At 32.1% G+C, this 20,910-nt stretch overlaps 1 protein-coding gene across 2 annotated transcripts in view; it reads left to right on the top strand.

The window, feature by feature from the left end:
* Positions 1–20,910, top strand: part of LOC118187321 (uncharacterized) — a 1,290,260-nt gene that overhangs the window by 809,123 nt on the left and 460,227 nt on the right. For both annotated transcript variants that reach the window (XM_085824924.1, XM_085824923.1), the window contains exons 5-7: positions 6,655–6,749; positions 14,986–15,105; positions 15,942–16,048. In XM_085824924.1, the coding sequence (XP_085681050.1) occupies positions 6,655–6,749; positions 14,986–15,105; positions 15,942–16,048 (322 nt within the window). The remainder of the gene's footprint in view (positions 1–6,654; positions 6,750–14,985; positions 15,106–15,941; positions 16,049–20,910) is intronic.

The following is a 20,910-nucleotide window of genomic DNA, read 5'->3' as shown; positions in this document are numbered from 1 at the left end:
GTTAAGGTTTTTTACGATCTCGCTGAGCTCGCAGTCTACCGGTCTGGTGTTACACTCATTCCTACTAAGCCATTCCTTTTGTCTTTTTAGCTTTATTATTGAATATAATTTTCTTCGCTCAGATGTCATATACAATTAAACAACAATATTACAAAAATTTTAAAAGCATCATAGCATATTTTTCTGTATACGTTTGAAGTTATAAACATCTGTCTTTTCTATGATGCATAACGTAAATTTATCATTCTTAGTACTTTCTGGTAAACGTTTATTTATTATTGTTTGACCTAACGTTTTCCTGCTTTTTAAAGTGTCCTTAAGGTTAAATACAGTTTGTACCAAAAGCTACTTTACAGTTTCACTGTCATATAATTCGACTTTTTAATTAATTAGAGGGAAAAAAGTAAAATTTGTCTAATTCAATGTAAGATCATGAATAAATATTTTTCTTTTCTAGGTGACAATAACAACATAACTGAAAAAAAAAAAAAAAAAAACCAGTTTTTGCTTTGTTGTTGCAGGATGGTAACTGTAAAAATGTACATCCCTATCTGGATGTGAAATAATGTCTTGCGTAAATTCAGCACGTTTTAGCTTGCCATTTAGTTTGATTTCCTCTAAAACCTGCAGTCTGTGCGGAAAAGGATGAGGAGGCTTTCGGAGCAACCGGTGCACTGTAGTACAAAAGATTCTTTTTTTTTTTTTTCTGTTTTTGTGTGCCTTACGAATAGATTTCTGTCCTGAACGCTAAAAAACCTGTCGAATTCTTTGCGCATTTTTGTCCCTTCTCTTTGGCCTGCTTAACAGGCGCTTCAAATCCACACTTATGAAAATCCACACAAATATATTCAAATCAAATATATTTGATTTGAATATATTTGTGAGGATTTTTGAAACTCATATTCAAATCCACCTCCTATTTCTGTGCCATTTTCTTATGGTTGACTGAGAAGATGGTGGTTTTCCGTATGGCGCTCTATTATTCCTCTGGATTTGGATGCCTGACTTCGTTTTAATAAACCAAACAGTGTGAGGTTTCCTGTTCAGATTCCATTCTTCAATTCATTTTCAGGCTCTCGTCACCCTGCAACAACAAAGAAAAATTTTTTTTCAGTTACGCTGCTCTTGTCACATGGAAAGGCAAAGAATTTTATTCATTGCCTTACATTAAAAAAACTTTTGAGATAGTGCATCAGACAAACTTCACTTTTCTTCTCTAAGTTAATTACAAATCGAGTCATAGGACATTTAAGTTGTAAAGTATATTTTGTGGCACCCGTTATATTAAATGCACGTATTTTCCCAATATAGCTTGCTTTAATCTACGATTTTTAGACGCAATCGAAATCGGATCTCTTACTTTTAATACAGTTTAATATTTAAAAAAAAGGCTTTTACTCTAAAACAGTTTAATAAATAAAACAGAATCTTCAAATACATCTAAGAATTTTTAAACAGCTTAATTTGATTGATTAACAATACTAGTGTATATATTTCAATTAACGTTTAGAAAAACTATCATTTTTTAAACATGAGTTATCTCAACACGTAATCGATTTTAACAGACGGATCTTGTTTTTGTACTTTGCTTATACGGGAAAATTTAAACAGACATTTAACAATGCACGTTCAGCTATAACTATAAGAGTCATTTTTTTTTCATTGTCGAATATTATGGTGCCATGTGGTCGAAAAATTTCTGTAACTTTGGCCAACGTCCTGCCTGTAATTCGCCTGAACTGCATTTTTAAGGACACATCTAAAATTGGTTCTTGAGATTTAAAATTTGTTGAAAGTCAAATGCAAATGAGGTGACTGAACAGGTAAAACCTGTTTGCAAGATAACAATTAAATATGACATTTGTCCTAACTTTACTTATGAACTTTAACGCCTTTTCCATGTAAATAGTGACTAATGGACAAACACGTCCTTTTCATCAACAGATTGAAGAACAAGCCCTAAAGAACTTTATTCAACTAGTCGTATTGCACAAATTATTACTGGAATTAGAAGCAAACTTTCAGAGTCAAACCACAGTTAACTGGGGCTGGTTTACCAGTTGACGCATTAATCTGCCCAAAATAACAGTTTACGATGTCTAGCTAAAAAAATAAAAAAAAATAAATAGATTTTGTTTGTTTCAGAGGTATGGAAATATTAACGTCACAATCTGTTATGATAAAGCGAAACGATCTTCTGAAAATGAAAGCAAAAGTACATGGGCGCCAACAGCAGTGACTGCAGATGACATCATAGAATTTGTAAATTGTTTGTCTACACTAGTACATGATAAATTCACGTAATCGGACGTAAGTTATTCGCTAAAATTAAATATATTATTATATCAAAAATATATATTTAACAAATAAATAATAATAATAATAAAATAAAAATATTTGTATTTGGTCATAAAAGAAAATCAAGTATGCATAATTTAATATTCTGTCTTATTTAACCTCCTATCAAAATACCTGAAGAGCAATGCAAAATGAAAAGGGCGAGATTGTTATTATTTTTAGGAAAAGTGTTAGTAGAGGTAAAAGGAGAGTTCTGGATCGGGATCTTAGGGATCTGGAGTTGAGGGAGCTCCCGAGAAGGAAGGCTGAGCCGTGGCAGGGAGGCTTATCTGAAAATGGGGACAGGGAGCCATATTGAGTTGCTACGTCACAGAAAAAGGACGTGTGCTGAGGTTTTATTAATTAGGTGATTTAGGCATTGAGTAGTTATATGATCATGTATACTTATTTATATTGAATTCTTAAAAACATATATCAAGTACGTGTTTTAAGTGAGTGATACAGTTATTATATTGAAACAGATATATAATAAAATGTTTTCTTCACAGTCTTTGGAAAATAATTATTTTGTTACTTGCCTAAGTTTGAATGTCTACAATACTGTTACATATAATGGGTTTCATACAGACATTTTAGACCAAATCATAAGTTTAATAAAATACAAATCATATTGAGTACTATTTTTTAATTTGATGATTTAGACATATCCATGTGATCACTTACTTAGTTATATTGAGTTCTTAAAAACATATATCATGTACGTGTTTTAACTGACTGATGCAGTTATTTTCTTTAAATAGAAATGGCTATACAATAAAATGTTTCCTTCACAGTCTTTGGAAGATAATTATGTTCGTACTTATATTTATCTTATAACTGAATATCTACAAAACTGCTACATACAATAGGTTTTATATAGACAATAAAGACAAGTTTTAAATCAAATAATTAATTTATTAAAATATAAGCAATATTCAGTATCATAAAAGACATTTGATAAATGATATAAAATAATATCTGGTATAAAATAAAGACGACATGAAATGATTATAAAAGGACACTGAAGATGAACTATATACAAATAATAAAAATATTATCAAATTTGATCTATACCATAATGTCCATATGCTAAACTATTCAGTCCGTCATTTAATAAAAATCGTTTATCATCTAATGAGGATAAACTTACTTTTCGCAATAAAATCGTGCTAAGGTGATGCTTACGACTTTCAATTTTGATCATATTGTGCCTATGCAGCTTTTTTCCGAAACGACAGTTCCTGTAATCTTCATGTTTTAAGTCACGCTGAATTACAGGTTTTAAAACCCCTTTTGCAGTCTTCTTTTCGAATAATTCAGTTTTCAGAGAGTACATTTTACTCTTTAACCCAATAAATTCAATGGCAATATTCCCGTTTAATTCATCTTTCATCTTTCCGATGACCTTTTTATTTGCCTGGCTGTGTAAAGGGTGCTCTGTAGGGTAATCGGACGTATCATACATATGTAAATCTTTTAGCATATCATGATAGAAATCTTGACATGAGATTTCATAACACAGAGAATCAGTATCTGTAGAAAGAAGATGGACATTTTTTCCATACTTCATCTTCATGAAATGATGAAAAAATAGCTAAGAAATGCATCGCTTCTCCTGCATTTCAATCATTTTCCATTTTTGACAATGATTTACTAGCTGTAAAAATGCAAATCAAGACGTTAACTTTGAATCGGCCTGTATATGCTGGATTCTCTATTTTAGATATTTCTAAAAGACTTATGTATCAATTTCACTATGATTTCATGAAGATGAAGTATGGAAAAAATGTCCATCTTCTTTTTACAGATACTGATTCTATGTGTTATGAAATCTCATGTCAAGATTTTTACCATGATATGCTAAAAGATTTGCATATGTATGATATGTCCTATTACCCTACAGAGCATCCTTTACACAGCCAGGCAAATAAAAAGGTCATCGGAAAGATGAAAGATGAATTAAACGGGAATATTGCCATTGAATTTATTGGGTTAAAGAGTAAAATGTACTCTCTGAAAACTGAATTATTCGAAAAGAAGACTGCAAAAGGGGTTTTAAAACCTGTAATTCAGCGTGACTTAAAACATGAAGATTACAGGAACTGTCTTTTCGGAAAAAAGCTGCATAGGCACAATATGATCAAAATTGAAAGTCGTAAGCATCACCTTAGCACGATTTTATTGCGAAAAGTAAGTTTATCCTCATTAGATGATAAACGATTTTTATTAAATGACGGACTGAATAGTTTAGCATATGGACATTATGGTATAGATCAAATTTGATAATATTTTTATTATTTGTATATAGTTCATCTTCAGTGTCCTTTTATAATCATTTCATGTCGTCTTTATTTTATACCAGATATTATTTTATATCATTTATCAAATGTCTTTTATGATACTGAATATTGCTTATATTTTAATAAATTAATTATTTGATTTAAAACTTGTCTTTATTGTCTATATAAAACCTATTGTATGTAGCAGTTTTGTAGATATTCAGTTATAAGATAAATATAAGTACGAACATAATTATCTTCCAAAGACTGTGAAGGAAACATTTTATTGTATAGCCATTTCTATTTAAAGAAAATAACTGCATCAGTCAGTTAAAACACGTACATGATATATGTTTTTAAGAACTCAATATAACTAAGTAAGTGATCACATGGATATGTCTAAATCATCAAATTAAAAAATAGTACTCAATATGATTTGTATTTTATTAAACTTATGATTTGGTCTAAAATGTCTGTATGAAACCCATTATATGTAACAGTATTGTAGACATTCAAACTTAGGCAAGTAACAAAATAATTATTTTCCAAAGACTGTGAAGAAAACATTTTATTATATATCTGTTTCAATATAATAACTGTATCACTCACTTAAAACACGTACTTGATATATGTTTTTAAGAATTCAATATAAATAAGTATACATGATCATATAACTACTCAATGCCTAAATCACCTAATTAATAAAACCTCAGCACACGTCCTTTTTCTGTGACGTAGCAACTCAATATGGCTCCCTGTCCCCATTTTCTGATTAGCCTCCCTCCCACGGCTCAGCCTTCCTTCTCGGGAGCTCCCTCAACTCCAGATCCCTAAGAACCCGATTCAGAACTCTCCTTTTACCTCTACTAGTGTTCCCTCTATCTTCGTTCTTTAATTATAATTTTATTTACGTAAACGAATGAATTTATTACCCACATCAAATTTCTTGGAATAAGGTTAAATAGTTAATATTATTTTGGCGTTAACTGAAGTATAGATTATTAATCTTCCCTGATTTTTTTTAAACTCTCATCTGATCAGCATTGATTTTGGATTAATCTTGAACGTAATAAACATGATGAGTGTTAACTACCAAATGTATTGGGAAGTCTGATTTCCTATCGGTAAATCTAGTAAACTTCTTGAAATAAGGGTAAATTGTTCATAGTACTTTAGTGTTAACTAAAGTATAGATTATTAATCATCTCTATATATTTTAAACTCTCATCTGATTAGCATTAATTTTGAACGTAATTAAAACTGCCAGATTTATTGGGAAGTCCGATACTTTTATCGGTAAATCTGCTCTTGACTCTATTTGTCAAAAAAAAAAAAAAAAAAAAAAAAAAAAAAAGAAGAGGATTACGTTATTCAAAATTCGATGACTCTATGTACCGTTATTTTATGACAATGTGAGAAATATACATACATTTACGCAGATTTTCATTATTTAATTTCTTCAAATATAATGCAGGACTCTAACATTTTATGGCAACAGTTTGAAAAGTGAACCGACATTTGTCCGTCCGACGCAAAATGCCAAAACGAAACTAATATACCTTCGGGATTCAAATCCCTTTGGACTAAAAACAACACGTTTATAATTTTATAAGGTATTTCTCCCACTTCCCTAGCGTGCCTTCGTGGTGTAACGGCAGCACGCTGGGCCGGTATTCCAGAAGTCCGTGGTTCGACTCCCGGCGAAGACGGTTGCATATTTTTCATCTTTTCTGCTTCCAATTAAACTAATGACTCTACAACTTTATTATTACGTTTCCATATATTGAAAGCATAGGAGGCGTATCATTTATTATGTAATAATTGTGCCTTGTGTGATTAACTATACCTATCCATAATTTTTAATTAATTAATTTAACTATTCCTATCCAAAATTTTTATCTATTTCCGTCTTAAAAATTATCGCGTATTTTTAATTGTGCATGCGTTATCAAAATGATACTATCTTTAAAACAATACATTTTTTATATTTTCACTGATGCATACTCAGGATCTTATTTGTTTTAATTTCTATTTTCAGATATTATATTGGATCCACTGTGAAAACGTGTGAATGCCAATCAGGTTTTGAAGGCACAAGATGTGAAAAACAAAAAGATGACAGAAAACTCTTAGGTAAGAAAATACGAAAAATGAAATTCGGTAACTATTGCGAACAAATGCCTTCTTAACACTAATATAAATTATATTTATCATAAATTGTCATTATGTGTAATAATGAAAATATAGGAACCAAGTTTTAATTCACAATAATATTTGCTGCTATTTTAGGTACACAAATTGAGTATTAGCTAACTAGAATTACATCGAGATTAAATTTCTTTTCCAGTGATGGACATCTATAAATAATTCATTGTGCTAATAAGTAATTTGTTTCGAAAGGTCATTGCTTAAAATAAACCAAAAAGCTGTAATGGGTACGTCAAGGTCTTATGACAAATATAAGTAATCTATTATGCGTTAGTATTAATTAACACATAGATGTATATATATATATATATTAGTGTGTGTGTGATAAATCAAACTCAAAAGTAATGACTAGCAGAAATTTTGATTGCGAAGAAGTGTTAATCACAATGAATAGGGCATCGGAGGCGAAAGGCAGATTAAATCTTCATTTTTTATTAAAGTAAGTGCATTATGTTCAGGGTGAAATCTCAATTCAGACTGAGTTAGTTTTGGTTTTCAATGAATTTTGATTGGATAGTTAATATTCCTGTAAAATTACTAATGTCTGCTTAAGATTTAGTTCCATTTAAATCACCAGATTTATGTAAAAGTCATATGAGATGGATTAATCTAGAAATGACGCAGTGCAAAGAGAGGTTACTATTTTTAGAATTGAGAAGGAAGATTTGCGTTACTAATTTAATCTTTTACATATTCTTTATTTTTTTACACATATATATAAACTGCTACTACTCTTTCATTATTAACAGATTTAAAATTGCATATATTTTTGTTTTAGAAAAGGTATCATTTTATATATTGCTCTGATACTATTGCCTTATTCATTGAAAACTCCTGATTATTTTCTGAAATGAAAGTTTAAAATCATTTTCTCTCTTATTAAGACAGGATAATGCAGGTTCGCAAGTAGTTTGCAAGTGACCAAGGGACTCATCAGTGCATACGCTCATATCACGATTTTGGAATTTCAGTCCTGTTCCCAAGAGATTTTTAAAATTCTAATGAATTTTACTTTTTATTGGCAAAAAGGCCACATAGTTTCGGCACTCATTTCAAATAAAGGTTAGGATAAAACCCGGACAGTAAAAACAATACATGTAATCATCATCAACATGAAAACATAACGTCAGTATGTATAAGTAACAAAGTGTAAAAGGAAACGCATTTAAACTCAATTCTATGTTTCTGTAGTTTACGTAACGGTTTGAAAACAAATATAATGAAATTAAAATATAGAAAACATACTTTAAAACTATGTTTAAGAAGTCGTTATGATCCACTATGGCAAAAATTTAATCTCAAAAATATAATATAAATAACATTTTGATTTTTGTTTTTGCCTCTTTAACATTCTTTGACTTTACAAAAGCTCTTCGGTAGATCCATTAACACAGTTAGTAACAAATTAAACTCTCAAACTTCCATTTTGGGGAATTTCTGGAAAATGCATTAATTTTAAAACAAACAACAATCCTTGTTTATTAATGTATGACTGATCAAAATTACTTGTACCTCAGTTAGGGGTTTAACAGGGTTACAGCTATAAACGGGACATTAAATATTAGAACGGGACCATCCAGGCCCACAAACAGCATAACAGCCACCGTACAACTTTAAAATAACTCAAAAAAAGTTAACTACTAGAGATTTTAATTTTATTAAAGGCTGATGAGATCTACCAGCTACTCCGACAAATAATACCTATTCACCCACTTTGTAATATAAAATAAAACGCATGTTACTTACATGTACAAGACACAAGTTACTTACAAGTACAAGACTACAAGACACATGTCACTTACATGTACAAGACACATGTTACTTACGTGCACAAGACGCATGTTACTTACATGTACCAAAGAATACATTAACAATATAAATACGAATATTTTAGTTTTAAATAAAACAGACAAAATATCCTGAACTCATTCAATATGCAATTCCATTTCGTTTACAAAGACATATTTTACGAAATTTGACAATGTTAATTTAGACACTATATTTTTACATAAAATACTTAAGGTATTAAATTTCACAATATTAGGGATAAATCTTTGTACAATATTTTTCATATCGAACAACTGAATAGCAGGTGCTCTAAATTATCATTTCTTATACCACAAGGACAAGCACAATTTTAAATCGAGAAGCTTTCATAGTAAGATGAAAATGTCCATGATGAGTCAAAGCTTGATTAAGATACTTGTCGCTCATACACCTGTTCACTTACTATTGAAATTAAATTGTAAATGAATCTTTTTTTTTTTTTTTTTTTTTTTTTTTTTTTTTGGGAATCATGATCATTCCACCTTGCCTACCAAGAAGACACACTTGTTTATTCCAGCATGGATTTCAAGCAATCAACGTATTATTAACGTATGACAATTATGCTTTTAAAACATTTTATGAATACTGTAAGGTTTATCTTAATTTCTCTATCAGTTAATTTTTAGTTATCTATCAGTTAATAGTGAGTTATATTTAGTAAAAGTTACTTTCCTGTCCTCTCTGAAAATGTAAGATTACAAATCTAGAAGTTACTGCAGTATGTCTGGAACGTTGAGAACAGGTAAGCGATTAATCGTTTAGTTCAAATTGATAGAAGCGTAAACTTGCGAAACTTACCAAGGGTTGAATACCCTTTATTATCCAAAATAAACCTAAGAGACGACTCCTTTCTTGGAGTTTACAACAAAGCCTCCACTTGGGCTTGAACCCAGGAATACTAAGAATTAAAACTTAACTAAAAAGATATAGCCGAAGCTATCAAGATTCTAACATTGTTGGCCCCTTAACGCTAACTAAAGGCGAAGCTGTCAAGGATCTAATGTACGGCCCAGCGTAATAATAGTTTGAGAGAGAGAGAGAGAGAGTAGGCGAGCGCTAAGAGGCGAACGCGCGCTGCATAGAATCTCTGGCTCTGTCACGAAGTCAGTAGAAATTCGCAGTTAAATACTTCTTATTATTATTTGCATTTGACCGCGATTTTGAAAACACGCTCTGGCCAGAAGTTGTGAGCTGAAATTCAGAGAGGACAGGAAAGTAAGTTTTAACTAAAAATTAACTGTTACAGAAATTAAAGTAAACCTTACAATACAGTGAAAATCCTTTAAGCTCTTTTTCTTAATATGAGATTAGAAATGTCATTAAAATTTGCAGTCTGAAACGATTTTGCCGTTACATTATATGTGTTGCTATATTATACTTGTATGTCCATTTTTATATGCGATAAAATAATAATAATGCAAGGCCTTTTCTGAAGCTACTTTATATGTGGTTTATACTTTATACGTGGATACTTATGAAGCTTTAGTTCAGGCATGGTGTATTTGCACCCAATACATGGAATGAATTAATACAATGGAATGAATTACATTTGCACCCATTACTACATACATGGAAGTACTTAGTATGGCTCGTCGTGGTCGTTGCGGAAGAATTTCTCTGAAATTATGGCATATTTGTTATTGAATTTTTTATTAAATTCTGTAGATAACAAAAGATGAGCTAATGCGGCTTCAGTACTGCAGCAAACCTTTAGTCGTGTTCTAATACTTGCAGGAAGGAAGTAAAGACGATTACATGTAAGTAATTTTGTTACGTGGTAAAAAAAAATATTTTTACGCTTAACTTTTATCTCTTTCAAACTGACTGCTTTGTGCCGCGACAAAAAAAAAACGAACTAAATCTAACTACTAAACTTTGTACTTACATAATCAAAACCTTTAAAATCTAAGAGACATCAAAGGAAGATATCCTCCCTGGTGTTTTGGTAGAATCACGATTAATTATGCACATCCACAACAAAAATCTTTAACAGGCTATCTCTCACTAAATTAAAACTAATTTATATCTCCAACCTGAAAACACATAAAATTCAATACTAAATCTAGAGATAGCGTTCAACCCTTAACATTTCAAATACCACACAGAACTCTTCAAAACACCGGGGAAAGATACAATCTCCCAATTAAGAAGTCTACACAATAAATCAAATTAACATCAGTAAACGGATCGTATAGTCACCAACACAAAACTGATTTTTCTACTACCGCAATATAATTACCCAGGTTCGGTTGATAAACCATGTTTCCGTAAGGATCACATGGGTGACCTACAGTAGACCACAATTAATACACAAAAAAAAACATACAATAATAAAGATAATAAACACATTTATTGACAATTCCCATACATTATAATTTAAGATAGCTGGCTAGACTACCCCTACAAAATCTTTTAAAGTTCCTCATAGTTTTTGTTTTTCATAACAATCTCAATTTAAACATTATTCCATTAACACAAAAATCATAGTGAAACACGTCACAGTTCTTAATAATTTTAAGCAGGAACTCATAAGAGATTAAATTCATTTAAAAAGACTAATTTAGAATAAATCATATTGAACATAGCACTTAACCATTAAAACAAAGATTCACTTCCTCCAATTAATTCAATTAACTTCTGACTATTAAACATTAAATTAAAAAAAAACCTTCTCAGCTAAAAAATATAGTAAAATATATTCAAATTTTATCTACTTAACAAGACAACTCTTGTCTTAGTATTAAACATTTCCAAATTTAAAAAGATTATGTATCAAAATAAAACACCAATGAAAATATACTCTCACGAAATCGGCGTACCACCTTTGAGAGACTCAAGGAACTGCCCAGATCCAATCGTCGAAACATTAACTGCCAAATCTTCATCGTTGTTTCCAGAACCAGAACCTTTTCATAGTTCATAGTTTTCAAATTCCTCCGTTAAGCAGCACATTAACTCAATCAACTTCCCGTTTTCGAAGTTCCACAGAAGATAAGAGAAGGAGGTCGAAACTGGAGAAAAAAGACCAAATCAGACCTCAGGCGATGACGACTTTCTATATTTCCATCTTTTCGAAAGCAAAATAGATACTCCAGCACGAACGAGCAGTTCAGACTGTTCCACAAATGGGAAAAGAAACCTCAGCGACGAAATTAAAAATAATAGGCCGCAAGAATTGCCGCTGTCAACATGACGAGCAACCCGCACTGTCTCGGACCCTCCGTACCAGAAATCTCGGAGATAAAAACTGAACTGTATACCGCGGTCGAACACCGAAGAACCGCCGCGTTTTTCCTCCGCTCCATCTCAGCACCTCACTGACCGCGGCCGGCCCCAGAGGGGCCGCCGTCCAAGAAACAAACCCGCTATCTAAAAAATCTCTTTTTTTCAAGTCCAAAAGATCCCCTCCTGCCTTCCGTGCAACGGCTTAAAAAACCTCGGTAGACGCTCACCACGAAACGCCTCAAAATTACTATTGGCTCAAACAACATTAAAATTAAAAATTTAGCCAATCTTAAGGAAACTCGGACTCCCTTTCGCCAATTAAAAGAAAGGTAATAAATAGCCACTGAAATTCTCAGAAATTCAGAACTTTCTACAAGAAGACAGACCCTTTCTTTCCACAACAACAGAAGCAACAGAAGAATGTTTCCAACCTATAACTCTGTCAAAAAAAACGCCGCCCCTTAGAACTATTCGCCTCTGAACGAGAAAAACACGTGTTTTCAACCCCCGCGAAAAAAAGGGAAAATGCAGCTGGACAGTGACCTCTAACCTCCAAAGAAGCCTACGCGTGAGAAACGGAAATACACCCGCGCCCTTTTAATTGTAACACAATTCTGCCAAACTTAAAGGGAGCTTTGCCGTAAAGTTTAACAATATTAAATATTATACATCAATTTTAAAATAAGCTCAATACAAATTCATTAAACACAGTAAAATATTATAATAACTAAGAATACAATATGCACAGTAAAATAGCTCGCAATAATTATACACAACAAAAAATACATAAGAATTTTTCATAACAATTCAATAAGCATTTTATGGCAGCTTAATTGTTGCAGTTGTACATGTCAGTTTTGCCAACACATGGTAAACCAGTGAATGGCAAAAATTATGCAGATGGTGTCCTGAAATCCCACTTTTCTAAAACGATGAAAAAGAAAAGACTGGCTTTACTCAAGAAGTAATGGATTATGTTCGAAAACAATGAGCAAAAGCATGATGCTTCTTGCATATTTGCAGCATTGCTTAAAATCGAACAGGGACCTGCAGGCAAAAACAATAAAACGCCAGACATTCATACATTCATGCAGCTAAATACATATTCATTTAGTCTGAGTATTCTCATCAATAAAAAATAACTGCATGGACATACTCTTTATTTTAGATGAAGCAAAAGCATGACTTTAAGAAAACAATGAGAAGTTTATAATTTAAGGGAACACTCATTATTTTAGATGGGGAAGTGAAAACCGCAATCGCATTCCTAAATGGGATATCACAAAATAAATTTATTTCTTAAGCCATGATTTGAACGGCTCATAAAATGCTGTGAAATATGCAATTCACTCTGTGAAGAACTTAGATTAAAAAATAAAAAAGGAAAATATTGGTAATATAGACGTCGCTAAACACGTGGGCACCCCGACATATTGCTCTAACCCAGGGGTTCGCAAACTTTTCAAATTTTGTACCACATAAATATGAAACAAAAATATATATACCACCATAAAACATTTCACCATTTAAAATCAAAATATATATACCACCATAAAACATTTCGCCATATATAAAAATTGCGGTAAATAGTGAGTTATAATGCATATATTAAGCAAATAATACAGTTGTACAAAGCAGAAACGACATCTGAGTTACAAGGCCAGCACTGACAAGATCCGTTTAACAATACGTATACATTCTGTCTTTTTGACATTTTAGATATTACCAGGTTAAAAAATGGTGAATGTTGTGAAATTTAGTCAGTTTTCTTGTAAAAGTCGTCATTTCAACATTAAAGTTAGAGGCGTAAAAGTCAAAAACTTAAAAAATACAGGTGTTTCTGAATAATAAAGACTAAAACAAAATGTTAAAAGAGGCGCCATTTTACATTCAGTTTTAAACATTATTTTTTTTCTATAAAATGTGTACCATTAAAATATTGTAATGTACCATAGTCTGAGAACCGCTGCTCTAACCCAAATCAAATACAGTTAAAAATTTAAAAATCTTCACCAAAAATAACTAAATCGAAAATTTAAGTGGTATAGCAATTAAACACAAAGTACCAACATATGCGGGAACAAATTTAGGAGAGAATTATCGAGCGGTTAAACTGTCGTTTAGGAAGGAATGTTTGAAAATATAGTGCCACATAAAAACGGTAAATAAGCATACACAATAACAATTACATAATAACAATCATCAAGTTTAAACATAATTACAAAATGTTTAATAATGAAATGAGGGTTTAAGATGGCCATTATCCTTTTAATATTATTTGCATCATTTACAGCTGCGAATTTTTATCACAGGTTAATTAGTCTCCAATTATTCTGACATCTTTTAACCAAATGACAAATGCTAAAATCATTTCTTAGAGCCTTGGATCAAGTGATGGAATTAAGAAAAATAAAATAAAGTAATATATCAAATGAAAAGTAACTAGTGAACTTACCTTGAAGACATAGGAAACCTTGCACGAGATGAAAAGATACGCTAATATATTTCTGTGTAAGTGCAGAAAATTTGGAAGGCAACATGACATGCAACCACGGCACTACGGCGAGAATTATATCATGGTTTCGAATTGTTGGAAATCAGAAATTAAATGTTAGTGCATTCCTTTACTACGCTTAATAGCATATCGGTTATTAAAAGTGTTTTTAGCCCAGTTGTTGCAGTTTTCATTAGCTGGCTTCCGAAGGTGAAATCTGGCTGTTTCCGAGCAATCGAATCGAATCTGAATCCCCAGGTGTTCCGCAGATGCATTGTTCACTTTCACAAAGTCCGAAATGGTTTAAATAACTCATATAATTGCCATGACCAGTGAGGAATTACGTTAACTCCGCTGTTCCGCTCTTGTGTTCCCTGCTGACTTAAGGGATGGATTTGTACACTCTTCTTCCTGTGGAGTCCTCATTCCAGCTAGTCTGCCTCTGTACCATGAGTTGACAATTTGCTACGGCTTGCAAGAGGGTTCTAGCGTTTGGGTTTATGATTGTTAGTTTTGCTCTTTCATCGGTAGCCTAATTATTAGTTCATTTTCTTATGATTTATGCGTAAAATAAAAAAAATAATGATAACACTCAAAGAATTTCCTTTTTTTTAGCTCAGTGCGCAGCCATGGGATGCACACAGACTTGCACTCTGACTAATCACGGAGACTATAAATGCACGTGTCTGCCTGGATACCATTTAACTGAAGATAAGAAGACTTGCGTTGAAAAAGGTATGTCTTTTGAAAATGGTAATTCAGTTTTAAAAAAAACTGACATAAAACTTTAACATGTTTTTAACTAAATTTCTGAAAATAAGAGATTTATTTTAATTGAATATGACACCGATGACTAAACCATGAACGTTAATAAATGAGGACACTTAAACAATGACCTAATATCGAGTAAAATCTTAAGCAAAATAAATATAAATAATTATATATTTCTATAATCCAAAGAAGAAACAATAGCAATAATAATTCAAATTAAAGAAGAGAGGTGGATAAAGGTATTCTATAAATAATATCGAAAGCCTCAACTTACGCCTTAAACATTTTTTAAACTAAAAAAAAAAGAGTGAAAATGTACATTAATCTTTAAAATGTGTAATATCTTCTATAAAATCAAAGAAGCTGTTTTCTGAAACACTCCTAATAATAATTAATATCTCTAATATTTTTCAATACTTTTGCTACGCTACGTATCAGCTTCATGCTCTAAAGTCTAAAGTGATAAGCACAAGCATTCTCTACTGAACGATAACATATTACACTAGTGGGACATAATAAAAACAAATAGCATCATCTCCGCCATAAAATGCTCTTTTCTTATTTAACTTGGGATACGTAGTATATAAAAGTAATCTTACGTACTTTTAAGTAAACATTCTTGGTAGTGTTCTTAAGACGATATCAGAAATACAAATTATATGGCTGCTTTTGAGCTGTAGTAATTAATTAACTGAGTAGTTTACGATCATAAGGTAAATACCTATAGATTTAAACAAGTATTCAAACGTTAAAACGTGTAGTTTCTAATAATGGTAATGATTCAAGTTTTCATCTTTCAGGTCGCACTAGATATTTGGTCAGTTTTAAACTGTATGATCAAAATGTGGATTTAGCGCACTTAGACGCTACCAGATATAACCAGCTGAAAAAAGGCATCGAAAATGCGGTAAGTAATGTTTTACTATAAAACTGATGCTAATACTACTATGAACTGCTATAAAACTACTATAAACTACTATAAAAATGATTTTAATTTTCTAAGTTTTTCAGGATTTGCTTCCCTTTAAATGTTAAAATAATTTAAATATAAGTTTTTATATGATGAGCATAGGGTATTCCAATAGTAAATTTGAAAGATTATTACTTCAAGCGTAAATTTTATTTAACTCACTGTACTAGGAGATGGGCGAAACCGATCCTTTAAGGGAACAGATCGGAACCCTTCGCTCACTGAAGTTTGATAAATGCGCTCGGAACAGGCGTGGATCAAGAGCGGTATGCAAAGATGGGGGAAAAGCAGAAGGAATTGCACAAGGGAGTGAGATCGCTGGAATCAACTCAACCAACCTGCTCATTTCCCTGGATTTATTTAGTTCAACTGTACTTTTGAGATTTCCTAAGAAATCCATTCGGTACAGAACAATAATAAAATTTTGAAACAAATGAAAACTAAACCTTTGTTAAAGATTGCATTATTTTATTACTATAACCGATATTTTGTGGCTACTACAAAACACACTATAAAATTAAATTTTTAGATTGGAGGCAGATGCCAAAGAGTTAAGGAGTAGGGAAAAAAATATTGAGGGATTTGGGGAAGCCTATTTAGAGTGTCCCCATGCCACACAGACAGTAAACATTTACAAACATCCATGCCTTCACCCTGGCTCTTCGGTACGGCAGTCAGCGTCGCTAACCATTATCCCGGTTGAGCGGTACTAACATTTTATTTTATCACTTAAGTACCCTGATATTTATCACGTTTCTTTAACCTTGAACTCGTTCATTTTAATACCAGTTTTGTAAATTAGTGTATCCTGGATATAGTAGAGGCACCACTAGTGGCCACATTTTGTCATCCCAAAAATTTGAAACTACTAGGATGTTATTTGATAGTTGAGAAGCGAGAAATATCATTTATTACTATATCGATGCAAAGCAGGAAATCAAACATCTGCCCCAAATAAGGCTAGTTTTCTATCTATAGTTTTAATTTTTACATTGATTTCTTTATGTTCCGATTGTAAAGCTATAATACTTATCTGCATTAATGGTATATATATATATATTTGCCAAATATCTTAAGATATATTGTCAAATATAAAAATCTAATAAACTAACCAAAATAGAATTGGGGAAATATTTTTCATTCCGAAGCAGCAGCTGAGCATTCAGTAAATGTAACCGTTTCTAAAGTTTTACGACTTAACAATTTCCCCTAACTGCATTCTTACATGATATGTTCCTGCAATTCAATGCATATTTCCGGAGTTTGTTTGCAATTTACTGGAAAAAATCCTTCGGTAATTTGCAACTTATATTTCACCAAGTTAATGCCTAGGAGGCTCACATTTACGACTTAAGAACAGAAGCTAAGCAGGAAAAAAAACCCACTAAAAGTTAACTTCCCTTCAAAGCAATAGCCAAGATCTTAATGTCGCTGGCCACATTATTTTACAATTTCATTGCGATAGTTTCCCACGGAAAGATTTGAAAATACAGAACTCGAAATTCCAGGGGGCAAAGAGGTAAAAATAAAACAACTTACGCAGCCGGTTTGTTTCTTCGCCATTCGGTTACCAATAATCTGGTTCCTTTTCCTCCCTGGCGAGCAGTAAAGTAAGAAGAAAAAACTCTTCAACTGAACTGGCAGGGAAAGTATAGGAGAAAAAAGAAGGTCTCTGTTTTAGATGAGATCGTTATACGCCTCGCTCCAAAGCTCTGACATTCCTTGCTTTCTTTTTCACATTTGTATCACGTACAAAATGCAGTTTTCGAGAAAGGGTGACTCAAGTCACTTTCTATTTGTTTTGCTTTAGTTTTGGCATTTTTGATAGCACATAGGTGATACTATTCCAAAAGGAGGGAAACTTTAGGCCATGTTTCTATTCGAAAACCATTTTTATACATTGTGATGAAGACAATGTAATAGAACAAATTGGTTCAAATAAACGCGCATTAGTCCGGCTAGCCTCATTTAAACAAACTAAGTCATTTAAGATAACATTAAATCATTAAGATACGCTTTTTTCCTAATAACTCATGCTAAGGTTAGTTTACACAATAAATAACATTTTTGGAGCCCTTCATTTTGAAGAGTAACGTTAGTTTTCAATATATTTGTTAGAGGATAAATTTGAAAATTTATCTTTAAATTTTGAATTAAATTTAATTAACTAATTTAATTTAATTTATTTTAAATTTTATTTAATTAAGTGTAATTTTCCCAACTGTGAAAAGAAGGGGGAGGGAAGAAAGTTTGTTTTCCAGTAGTGAAGTTTGAGAAGTACTGATCTAGGAGCTAAGCATCATGCTACCACTGAAGAAATTAACCACTCGTTTGATTTCAGTTTATTGAATGTCATTACATGTCTGCCACTTGGCTTCTTCCCATTTATAATTAAACACACGTTTCTCCTAGAAATGACAGCAAAGTGTTTTCCATTTGTTTAGAAGGCTATGATTAGTTACAGTAAGCTTGAATCCTTTGTGGTTTTTGTTTCTTTGTATTTGCTGCTTTCTAAAAGAAAATTCTTTGTGGCTTTCCTCATGTTCCCAGACAAAGATGAGTTGTAAATACAGTTTCTCAATGTAGTGTAATGGTTATCCAGTTTTCAGTGTGGCGCAGATTGTATCTACGACTCTGAATTGACAAATGTGCCAGAATCCACATGCGCATGTATTGAATACATACATCCATGGAAAACTAATAAGAAGAGTTAAAAGCTAAAAAATAAGTATACCATAAACGGTTGTTCGATGCATTAGGATGCACGTGGATCAGTAATTAAGCGAGGGGCTGGCCATGCGACGCACTGCAGCATTTTTAGAAGATTATAAATATTCGATAAGAATTGGTTACTAAAATATTAACAAAATCAATCAAAAGAAAACTTTCTTGCCTTTATTAATTGATTCATATAATTTCATATACAGAATCAAATTTTAGTGTTTCCGTAATAAAATAATGTAATACTTTCCATAACAGAAACAATTACGCTATCGCTACTGAATTATTGTAGAAATTTTTATTATTTGCTTCGTGATTAAGTAAATTCCAGTAGTGAAGTCAGTAAAGTTTCAGACAATCCGTAGGTACGGATTGTAGTTACGAAATCCGATAATATCTAGTTGCCTAGACGAGGAGTAAATAGGTTTATAATGCAGTTCCTATCATATTTTCTTGACATTATCATTTACAGGAGAACAATATATATTGAGGATATACTTTCAGCATTATATTCATGAATGTCCAATGCATTGTATTGGTAAATAAGGTGAATCAAAGTTCATAGATGCCAAAAACTGCTTTCCAGGAGGGCAAAATAGTTGTGTACTCTTCCTGAATAGCTTTACAGCCTAAAGAAATTTGGTTTGTTGATGCTGTGGCGTTATAAAAAACATCTTCTATATCTCAGATGTATATAAAACCAAAATAGTTTGAGAAATGTCAAAATATAACACGTTGTCAGTTTCTTGTTGACATCAGCATTTCTCCTTTTATTTAGCTTGCTTTTCCAAAGATATTTTCGTAACAATATACGACATAATGCTGAGATGTTTTGAGTTAAAAGGAAAAACCCGTCTGTTTTACTGGCATTATGACACTATGAATACACTCTGCAGACTTTATGATGAAGCAATATTTCACAGCATATGTTTGTGACAGTTTATTTATGTAGTCAGCAGGCTTAAAAAATGACCTGCGCAATAAAACAAAAATTTTTCAAACATGTGCTTATTTAAATTTAAGATTCTAGGTTTAGCTGTTAACTACAGACCCATTTCACAAAAATGTATTTCGTAGATAATCATGGATTACCCGAAACTGTCTTAGATTACATCATTTCGTGCTAACGCGAAATCTAATCTATAACCATAGTTAAGTCTCCCAAGCATGACTCCACTTTTCAAGTAAATTAACCTTACCGCTTACAGAATTATTTTAACAGCCAGTTGAAGTAGCCGACGTTGCGCGTGCTTTACGCAGATTGAAAAGGCTTCATCTTCATTTAGGGGGATGGAAGTAGTTTTCCTTTAGAAATCCCAGATAGATAGTTATTTCTCTATTACTTTTGTTCAAGATTAATTACCCAAAATTTTACTAAGCTCGAATGAAATTGTACAGTAGTGTAGAACTAACACAGCGCCATGTAACGGGCTTAGGAAAAACTGATACTTGCTTTGTTATTGGTTATATCTTATTTCAGAAATGAATTTTAGAAAAACCACCATCCACTTTGGGCAATTTCTTCGTCGTTTTTGAAATATTCGCAAAAACATACTAGACAGCTCAGACAAATTCTGAATAAATATTCTACAGTGTTCTGGAAAGTTTTACACTGTTCTAAAGAGAAAACGGATACAGCGCCATCTAAAGGTTTAGTAAGCGCTGATAGCCGGAAGGCAACAGTATTGACGTATATCTAAAAGTTGTGTGTCGTGAGTGCAACATTCTAATATATAGTATAATAACTTGGTGAAAGAAGTTTCAATGGCTTGGCGTTGGAGATATATAATTGAGTTAGTAGTAGTAACGGAGGACGTGGGCACCATCCCTCTAGCATTATGGTTATTCGGTTCTGCCCACGTCCGCGCTTGTCTAGTATTTATCAATAATTCTAAAATTTTGACATTGCCATATATTGTGGCTGATTTACAAAGGCAGAGTCTAAACAATAATTGTATTCACATTATTATCATAACTTGTCACATAAATTTTGGTTGGGGAATTTTTTGTTGTATTTGTGGTTCAGTACTTTGTGGCAAGTAGATTTGCTTTGAGGAATTATTAATGTTGTTACTGTT

The sequence above is a fragment of the Stegodyphus dumicola genome, chromosome 10 (assembly GCF_044657685.1).
Source record: "Stegodyphus dumicola isolate Sdum_Otavi_A_Nest chromosome 10, ASM4465768v1".
Taxonomy (NCBI): Eukaryota; Metazoa; Arthropoda; class Arachnida; order Araneae; family Eresidae; genus Stegodyphus; species Stegodyphus dumicola.
This window is presented reverse-complemented; position numbering and strand designations above follow the sequence as displayed.